General features: G+C 35.9%; 1 protein-coding gene across 1 annotated transcript; it reads right to left on the bottom strand.

Annotated features, from left to right (window-relative positions):
- Positions 1-791: 791 nt before the first annotated feature.
- On the bottom strand, positions 792-1,166 carry LOC141680184 (uncharacterized). The gene has a single exon (XM_074486479.1). The coding sequence runs from the start codon at positions 1,164-1,166 to the stop codon at positions 792-794; it is 375 nt and encodes a 124-aa protein (XP_074342580.1).
- Between the last annotated feature and the right edge of the window lie 9,726 nt (positions 1,167-10,892).

Raw genomic sequence — 10,892 nt, 5'->3', positions numbered from 1 at the left:
TGCAGCTCCAGTGGTTGATCCATCTGGACATGCTTCCAGGTCTGTACATGAGACTTCCCTCTAGCAGTCCTTATCTAGTTCAAGGTGCGGGGGCTCTAGTTCTAAGGGCAAAGCTCCTTTGGGAAGCCCTAACTCCAAGGCAGCTCTTTATGGGAAGATCCAGGAGCCGGATTCAGGGAGTAGTAGCTCTTCCTCCAAGGCTGGTTCAAATGAAAATGGTGAAGAAGAGGAGGACGAGGAGGATAAGGTCACTCAAGGAGAGGGGAAAAAGACAAAGAGGATTTTTCAGATGATTGACTGTGATAGCCTTGCATGGCTTTAGATGCCACCGTTTGCTTTTTATTCAGAACTTTATTTATTGGAACTCTTATAGTTTGTAACCTATATGTCCCTTGGGACCAATTTATGATCCTTCAGAATCTTATGTGTGCATCGTTTGGTTTGATTTCATACTTGTCTTTTATTTTCGATATTTGGTCATTCAGGACTTGCATTCTTTAGACGCTTATACTTAAATAAATTTGTAGACAAGATGATAGAAACAAACTTGCATAAATAGATCATAACTTGGAAAAATGGGTTCAACCCTTACATGAGATGGTTTCGTCGACCTTATTTATATATCTACTACTAAGTACTATGAACATGTTATGAACGTCCTAAACATAATAAACCTTCAAGTTTGAAGCGTGCCAAGTGTGGGGCACTTCATCACCGTTTAAGGTCTCTAACTTGTAAGATCCTTATCCTAATGTCTTCCTGGCCTTATAAGGCCCTTCCTAGTTAGGGGCTCATTTTCCTCTTTCCCCGACTCCTGATGCCCTAATCTTCCTTAAGACCAGGTCTCCTTGTTGAAAGAAACTTTCCTTAATCCTTCTATTGTAATAGAAGGAAGCTCTTCGTTGATGCTCTGCATTGCGAGAATTGGCCTCATCTCTAACCTCATCAATGAGATCAAGAGCGAGCCTCATTCCTTCTTCATTAGTTTGTGGTTCATAAGCTTTGAACCTAGGTGATCCATTGGTTATTTCTAGAGGGACTACAACTTCGGCTCCATAAGCCACCATGAATGGGGTAGCTTCAATTGTCACTTTGCAGGTGGTACAACATGCCCATAGTATAGGCAGCAGCTCGTCCACCCAAGTCTTTCTCGAGTATTCGACCATTTTCTTAAGTCCATCAAGGATGATTCGATTAGCAACTTCCACCTGTCCGTTTGCTTGTGGGCATACAACCGAGGTAAAATGAAGCTCTATACTGTTATCATCACAATATTTCTTGAACTCTGTATTATCAAATTGTCGCCCATTATCCGTGACAAGGATGCATGGGATACCAAACCAGCATATCACATTTCCCCAGAAGAATTGGGTAATTTGTTGGCTAGTGCCTTAGCCTCAATTGACTTTGTGAAGTAGTCTATGGATACCATAATGAACTTCCTCTATCCCGATGCCATAGGAAATGTGAAAGGAATATGTCCTAAGTCCAATCATGTATAAGGATTCAGGAATAACTCTTTATGTAATCTGTTTTAATTTCATTGATATTAATAAAAGACTTGTTTTGTTTTTATTACGGGCTCTATCTATTTAAGTGTTTAAATAAGATATACCATAGTTTAGAGTAAAGCTTTTTATGGATTATGATGAGATCATAATAATGAGACCTAAAAAGATGATAACTCTAAACTTAAATAGTTCCTGGTCATAGGATTACTAACTGGTAATTAATAATCCGCAAAGATCGGTACATACTATGCTTGCTTCATTATGAAGGATGTCTGTTCTCATAGACATTTGTGTGGTGACACTATAGCTAGTATGTAGGTGCTTATTATAGAATAAGTTCACTGAACATGACTCGCACAGCTGAACAACTGATGGAGTTCACTCACGTGTCAGCAGTTGTTCACCTAGTGATAGTTGTACAAGTATCCTTAGACTTGAGGTCATCATAGTCATCTTGTGTACACTGAACTATGCTTTGGTTTAGTTCTTCGTCTCCAGGGACAATTATTAGGGCTCTTCTGGGTATAGGAATTTGTACACGAAGATAGTGTATGATCAATAAAGGATCTACCCCTTTCAGTGAAGGAAGCGAATGTTCAAGGCTGATCCACTTATGCTAGTTCAGGAATCTCTGGCCAGAGTAAATGAAATTAGAAAGGAGTTTCTAATTTGTATAGAACTACGCATAGTAAATGGTAAGCAAGTGATTGAATTAGATAGGCTTGACACGAGATCCATGCCTTGTATTTAATCGAAACATTGTAGGGTAGAAGGAGTTTATTCTACGGTAACTATTCACTGACAGGTTCTTGGTATTCTAAGCAGTGAATTCATATTATCCGGATAGTCGCGATATGTTGAGAAACATCACTCACGATGTTGAATAAATGTGATTAATTAATTAATCATATTTAATAAATTAGAGAATTTATATAAATAATGATAAAATAGTTTTATTATTATTTATTTCTACTACCAGCTTAATATTGAACCTACAGGGTCACACCATAAAAAGAGAATGATTTATTGGTGGAGGAATTAATTAATAATGGCTAATAATTATTTATTTATGAAATAAATAATTAATTGGCAAATTTAATAATTGATTAAATGAGATTTAATTGATTATAAATTAATTAAGAAAAGTTCTTAATATTATTAATTAAGAATTTAATTTTTTGGAAATTAAATCAAGAGAGAGAATTATTTCTAAAGTGTTTAGAAAAAGGATTAATAATTAAAAGGTGTTTTAATTATTAATGAGAATAATAAATGGGATAATAATAATAATATTTATGGGAAAATTTCAGCTGAAAATTTTGCCTATAAATACACTATTATAGACCCGAATTTTATTCTAACCTCGAAACCCGAAAACCCAAAAAGTTTGGAAAACCCAATTCTCTCCACCTCCTTCCTCCTCCTTAACATCGTTTTCTTGATGGATACCGGTGGAGTGCTTCACACTTGAGGAGCAACTGCTAAGGATCTCTAATCGTTGTCTCCGAATTATTTTAAAGGTTAGATTCGATCCCTCGAATTTTTATTCACGATTTATATGCTTATTATTTGGATTTTGTATGTGTAAAAGTGTTTTTTCATGCCCCGCTGCGTTTAAAAATCCAACAATGGTATCAGAGCATAGGTTGTATGCATATAGATCTGTGGTAAAAATTTCAGAATTTTATATGCTTGTATGAATTAATTATGATTTTTACAAGTTATATCATGGATTAATTTTTCCTGATGAGAAATCGTTTCTCAGAATAATTTTTAATGTTGATATGGGTTCTACAAGTGTTATAGATCGTCTGGGTATTTTTTTTCATAATTTTATGATGTATAGATTTTTTATTATGAATTTTTGAATTTGTATCAATTAAATTCGTAATTAAATAAGATATATATATATATGATGTTATAAGTATGTATATATATTTGTGCATCTGCTTTTGTATCTGTACTGCTGTCTGTGCTGCTGTGCACGGAAAGAGAAGACTGACAGGCTCGTTTTCCAAGAAGAAAAAGACGGCTGCTGAATTAAAAAAAAAATTATAGGGGTGTAACGCATTCCGGGAATGCGTTACAGACCTGTGGCGCATTCGCGAAATGCGTTACAGCCTTTAATGGCTGAAAACGGGTGTAACACATCACCGGAATGCGTTACAGGGCTTGTAACGCGTTCCTGTAATGCGTTACAGCCCGTCTGTTGATATTAAAATTGATTTTCTGGGAGTTTCGTAACTCCGTTTTGGGCGTGCAATATACCGTTGGATTCGTTTTTACGAGACGGATCTAATGGAGTGATCAATTTTAGTTTATATAAAATTTTTGAACTGTTTATATTCCTTGAAGTGTTTTAAAGCTGTTTTTGATCGTTTGAATTGATTTTAAATGCTTCATGTGATACATAGAGATGTATATTGCTTAGATCAATATGCTAGTTGATGTAACATTCCTACCTTGATGTTTATTCATGTTGATATATGTGATATATGCTTAGTTTATCATGCGATGATAGATTTAGGTGAACTTAAATGAACATAAGGCGTTTGTTAGACAACCTAGTATAGTGAAATTGTTTCATAACCTTAAGAACAATATTATGAATACAATCATGAGATTCTTGTATTTGTGAAACACGTAATTGAATATGAATTTTCGATATGAGAGAAATGATGATTCTGTCAACAACAGATTTTTATCTGTAAGAAAGGGTTATTAAGTGACGCCTCTTGACAATGCTCCACCCGATCTGGGAATCGTCTGATTATTGATTATTGATTTGAAATATTTAATTTAAAAGGAAGAATCTCTTTATAATATGATTATGATTGTAACTTAATATAATCCCTCTAAAATTAAATAATATCAAGTAGTAATTGGCCAATGACACAACGGGCTTGTGTCGGTCATAGCCTTCTAACATGATAGAAAAGTAGTTCTTATTTTTGAATCGTTGTCGGTTCGTGCTACAACCGAGGGCTTTGATTTCGAAATAAGAAATACTTGTCTATTACATAGAGATGTGTACATTGAATAAGAATCTAAAGGTCGGTACGTGCTACAGCCGTGGGCCTTTGGGGACTGATTCAACTGTACGGAATGTTGGGTTAGACTTGACTTAGAATATTGAGTTTGTCATGCTACAGCCGAGACTCAATTATTCAAGAGGCTAAAGTTTGATTAGGGAATAACATGAGATGTAATTGACAAGAGTTGTCTGCCTATTGAACATTACATGGCGGTTCGTGCTACATCCGGGGTCGTGTAATGGAATGTAGGATCCCTATTCCCACTAACATTATGAATGCTTAATTTTTCACGTAGGGGGTTGAATAAATTAGGAAAACTAGTGGGAGCCACTTATGAATAAAGACCCGATTCATATAGTGTTTTGAAATGAAATCGAATATTTGCTAAGTGTTGTTATGTGTTTATCATTTACAGATTTACTTTGTACGTTATGTCTTCTGCACTATCACTCAGGAGCATACTAGATGCTCACAAATTGACTGGTCCTAATTATGCTGACTGGCTTCGAAACTTGAGAATTGTTCTCAGGATTGAGAAGCTGGAATACGTGATTGACTCACCTAAGCCTACTGAACCTGCTAGTGATGCACATAATGATGAACATGTTGTGTATCGTAAGTGGATAGATGATGCAAATGTTGCTCAATGCAACATGCTAGCTTCCATGAACATTGAGCTACAGAAGCAACATGAGCATATGGATGCTCACACTATCCTCATGCATCTACAAGAGTTGTATGATGTGGCGGGGAGGACAGCTCGATATGAGATATCGAAGGAGCTGTTCGGTTGTAGGATGTCTGAGGGATCATCTGTGAATGACCATGTGCTCAAGATGATCAATTTGATTGAATGTCTTGGACAACTTGGTTTTGCCATGGATGGGGAGCTGAGCCAAGACTTGGTCTTGCAATCGCTTCCGAGTTCGTTCTCGCAGTTTGTTGTGAACTTTCACATGAATAAGTTGGATGTCAGCCTGCCTGAACTCCACAACATGTTGAAGACTGCGGAATCGAATTTTTCCCCTAAGAAGAGTTCTGTTCTTCTAATTTGTGAAGGTTACAATCCTAAGAAAAGGAAGAGGAACTCTTCCAAGAAGAAGAAAGTAGGTGAGAAAACGCCGGTTCCACCAAAAGCTGAAGACCCCAAGAGCAAAGTTGTTTGCTTTCACTGTAACAAGGTGGGGCACTGGAAGAGGAACTGCAAGGTTTACCTTGCAGAATTGAAGAAGAAGGGTAGTGAGACTACCGCTTCTGATTCAGGTATGTTCATGATAGAAGTGAATATGTCATTTCTACTTGGGTATTAGATACCGCCTGTGGTTCTCAAATCTGCAATTTGTTGCAGGGACCAAGGAGAAGTAGGACTCTTGAGGAAGAGGAGGTGATTCTACTGATGGAAATGGAGCAAGAGTTGCTGCTGAAGATGTAGAATCATTTCATTTACATATGCCTACGGGCAAGACTATTGTTTTAAATAAGTGTTATTTTGTTCCCTCGATTGTGAGGAATATTATTCCCATGTTAGACTTGGCTGGATTTTCATTTATTATTGAGAATAATGAATGTTCTATTCTTAGAGATAATATTCTTTATGGACGTGGTGCTTTAAATAATGGTCTATATATATGTTACATAATTTACTTCAGATTAAACAAACTAATAAAAGAAAAGGGATGATGAAAATCTCACTTCGTTGTGGCACTGCAGTCTCCATTTAGTAGACATGGAGAAAGGACTGCAAATTTGCTAGGAATGGTACACACAGATGTATGTGGACCAATGTCTAAGCAAGCCATGGGTGGATTTTCATACTTCATTACTTTCATAGATGATAGATCTGGATTCGGATATGTGTTTGATGAAACACAAGTCTGAGGCCTTTGAAAGGTTCAAAGAATATAAGTATGAAGTGGAGAAACAACCAAACATAGTATTATAACTCTTCGATCAGATCGAGGTGGTGAATACTTTAATGGAGTGTTTCTAGATTATCTCAAAGTAAATGGTATAGTCTCCCAGTGGACTCCTCCAGATTGGTATCTGAAAGGAGAAATCGAACTTTGTTAGACATAGTTCGGTCCATGATGAGCTATGCAAATCTTCCAGTATTCCCATGGGGTTATGCATTGGAAACCTCAGCATATTTACTGAATAAGGTGCTTTCCAAAATCTGTTCCTCAAACTTCGTATGAGATATAGAAAGAAAGGAAACCGAGTCTTAAACACATTAAGATTTGGGGATGTCTAGCTTATGTCAAGTAAGTTGACCCAGACAAGTTGGAATATCGATCCGAAAATGTAGTATTGTGGGATATCCTAAAGAGACTTTAGGGTATTACTTTTACACCGATCATCGGGTGTTTGTCTCCAGACATGCTACCTTCTTGGAAAAGGAGTTTATCCGTGAAGGAAATAGTGGGAGCAAAATTGAACTTAATGAAGTTCGAGAAGCACAAACTACTACAGATCGAGTGGAAACACCTGTTCTGACTGAACAACCTTTTATGGAACAGCCCATTCATAGATCAGGGAGAGTGTCTCGCCAACCTGAGAGGTAATATGGCCTTGTCATTGAGAATGACAATGAGTTGTCAATCATTTGATGATGACGACCCTATGACCTATAATGAGGCTATGAGTAGTGTTGACTCGGAGAAATGGCATAGTGCCATGAAATCCAGAATGGAATCTATGTATACGGTATACAAAAGATAGATTATAGCAGATGGCCAGGTGGAGACCTATAAGGCCAGGCTTGTGGCAAAAGAATTCAAACAAAGGCAATGGATTGACTTTGATGAAGCCTTTTACCTGTAGCCCTGTTAAAATCAGTTCAGATTTTGCTTGCGATTGCTGCTTACTACGACTATGTGATCTGGCATATAGCCAGATGGTTTTATTTCCAAGAGAAATGAAAACCTAGAGTGTAAGCTGCTGCGAACCATATGTGGTTTAAAGCAAGCTTCTCGTAGATGGAACATTCGTTTTGATGAGACAATCAAAGAGTTTGATTTTATCAAAAACATAGATGAACCATGCGTCTACAAAAGGGTTAGTGGGAGCGCGATAACATTTCTTATATTGTATTGAATTAGAGTTGACACACATAACAACATAGCAGACCCACTCACAAAGCTACTTTATAAAAGTCACTTTGATCGTCATAATGACAGGATGGGTATTAGATACCAGAGTGATTGGCTTTAGTACAAGTGGGAGATTGAAAGGAATATGTCCTAAGTCCAATCATGTATAAGGATTCAGGAATAACTCTTTATGTAATCTGTTTTGATTTCATTGATATTAATAAAAGACTTGTTTTGTTTTTATTACGGGCTCTATCTATTTAAGTGTTTAAATAAGATATACCATAGTTTAGAGTAAAGCTTTTTATGGATTATGATGAGATCATAATAATGAGACCTAAAAAGATGATAACTCTAAACTTAAATAGTTCCTGGTCATAAGATTACTAACTGGTAATTAATAATCCGCAAAGATCGGTACATACTATGCTTGCTTCATTATGAAGGATGTCTGTTCTCATAGACATTTGTGTGGTGACACTATAGCTAGTATGTAGGTGCTTATTATAGAATAAGTTCACTGAACATGACTCGCACAGCTGAACAACTGATGGAGTTCACTCACGTGTCAGCAGTTGTTCACCTAGTGATAGTTGTACAAGTATCCTTAGACTTGAGGTCATCATAGTCATCTTGTGTACACTGAACTATGCTTTGGTTTAGTTCTTAGTCTCCAGGGACAATTATTAGGGCTCTTCTGGGTATAGGAATTTGTACACGAAGATAGTGTATGATCAATAAAGGATCTACCCCTTCTAGTGAAGGAAGCGAATGTTCAAGGCTGATCCACTTATGCTAGTTCAGGAATCTCTGGCCAGAGTAAATGAAATTAGAAAGGAGTTTCTAATTTGCATAGAACTACGCATAGTAAATGGTAAGCAAGTGATTGAATTAGATAGGCTTGACACGAGATCCATGCCTTGTATTTAATCGGAACATTGTAGGGTAGAAGGAGTTTATTGTACGGTAACTATTTACTGACAGGTTCTTGGTATTCTAAGCAGTGAATTCATATTATCCGGATAGTCGCGATATGTTGAGAAGCATCACTCACGATGTAGAATAAATGTGATTAATTAATTAATCATATTTAATAAATTAGAGAATTTATATAAATAATAATAAAATAGTTTTATTATTATTTATTTCTACTACCGGCTTAATATTGAACCTACAGGGTCACACCATAAAAAGAGAATGATTTATTGGTGGAGGAATTAATTAATAATGGCTAATAATTATTTATTTGTGAAATAAATAATTAATTGGCAAATTTAATAATTGATTAAATGAGATTTAATTGATTATAAATTAATTAAGAAAAGTTCTTAATATTATTAATTAAGAATTTATTTTTTTGGAAATTAAATCAAGAGAAAGAATTATTTCTAAAGTGTTTAGAAAAAGGATTAATAATTAAAAGGTGTTTTAATTATTAATGAGAATAATAAATGGGATAATAATAATAATATTTATGGGAAAATTTCAGCTGAAATTTTTTCCTATAAATACACTATTATAGACCCTAATTTTATTCTAACCTCGAAACCCGAAAACCCAAAAAGTTTGGAAAACCCAATTCTCTCCACCTCCTTCCTCCTCCTTAACATCGTTTTCTTGGTGGATACCGGTAGAGTGCTTCACACTTGAGGAGCAACTGCTAAGGATCTCTGATCGTTGTCTCCGAATTATTTTAAAGGTTAGATTCGATCCCTCGAATTTTTATTCACGATTTATATGCTTATTATTTGGATTTTTTATGTGTAAAAGTGTTTTTCCATGCCCCGCTGCGTTTAAAAATCCAACAAAATGGACCAAGTGTATCCATTCCCCAGATTTCAAAAGGGATGGGTGTGCTGATGAATTTAAGCCTCTCTGGGGGCTATCGTACTAACAGAGCATGCCTCTCGCATCTGTCGCATTTTTTACACAAGCCTTCGCATCGGGTAACATCATTGGCCAGTAAAACCCCAATCGAGTATCTTGTGAGCGAGGGCCCTGCCCCAAGTGCTATCCATAAATCCCCTCATGAGCTTTCTTAAGCGCCTCCTCTGCTTCGAGAGGTCTCAAGCACTTTAAGTACGGAATAATAAAAGACCTTTTGTATAGAAGTCCTTCAATCAATGAATATCTCAACACTCTCACCGACAACTTGTGTGCCTCCCGGGCATCATAGGGGAGCCATCTAGTCTCAAGGTGAGTTTTGATTGGATCTACCCAACAACTCACAACACCAATTGGTGTTGTGAGTTTATGACATGTATAGTAGGGGTCTTCAAGACCTGGAAGTGGATACTTCTCGGGTAGTTCTCGATTTCAGATGAGGAGAATTTGTTATTCCCAAACAATCTAACAAGTAGAATTACAGAACAGGGGTTGGATGTAATTCTTGGTTTCTTTACAATCTTTAAAACTTCTTGAAAATATAAATATAACTGTGTATGAATATGCTAAATATGGATAAGAAATATTCAAGTATTCAAAATACAAAGTAAATAAACAAGGATGTTTAAAAACTTTCTGATGGATTGTTGTTTGCACCAGAGATATATGAATAAATGTAGAAGATCTCTTTGATGCAAAAAACACACAGCTTCTTACAAGTAAATTTATAGAGAGAACTAAGAAATTCTTAACAGATTATGCCATATCTATTTCTTAGTTCTTTTCAATCGATTGATTTTTTTCTACTTGCTGCTCTTGGTTTATATATTACCAAGTTACATGTTAAAAAGAAAAACTAATAAAATAAACATGTCTAAGTCCAATCACATGTTTCTTCATTTCTCCATCCAGCATCTTTGTATTTCTTAAAGTTAGCATGGAAATGGAAATGCTTTTTGATCTTCATAATCCTTATTACAGGATGCAACATTCCTTTTGTATACAATTAACCCATGTGACTGTCAACTCACTATCAACTCCTATTTGAATTTGTTATCTGTCGAGACTCAGTTGGATTATCTGTAGAGACTCTATTGATCATCCATTGAATGAGACTTGGGTCATCCATTCGAAGCCTTGTAGAAACATCCGTTGAAAGTATTTCCATAGCAGTTGACTCAATTTCACTTATGCAAAATTACAAGGCATCTAATATTTACAATTAGCCAACCTCATCTGCATATCATACTAGAAGCCAACATGACTTAGAATATCCTACAACTTCTAATCCGTTAAGACATTACAGTATAGAGGAATGTGCTACAAAAACTTATTTAACCATAAGCTACTCTTCAACGGATGATAAATAAGAT

This window comes from Apium graveolens, chromosome 8 (genome assembly GCF_009905375.1).
Source record: "Apium graveolens cultivar Ventura chromosome 8, ASM990537v1, whole genome shotgun sequence".
NCBI lineage: Eukaryota > Viridiplantae > Streptophyta > Magnoliopsida > Apiales > Apiaceae > Apium > Apium graveolens.
This window is presented reverse-complemented; position numbering and strand designations above follow the sequence as displayed.

Excerpts from the sequence above, each read along its gene's own strand:
- LOC141680184 (XM_074486479.1), bottom strand. The coding sequence starts at position 1,166 with ATGGTCGAATACTCGAGAAAGACTTGGGTGGACGAGCTGCTGCCTATA.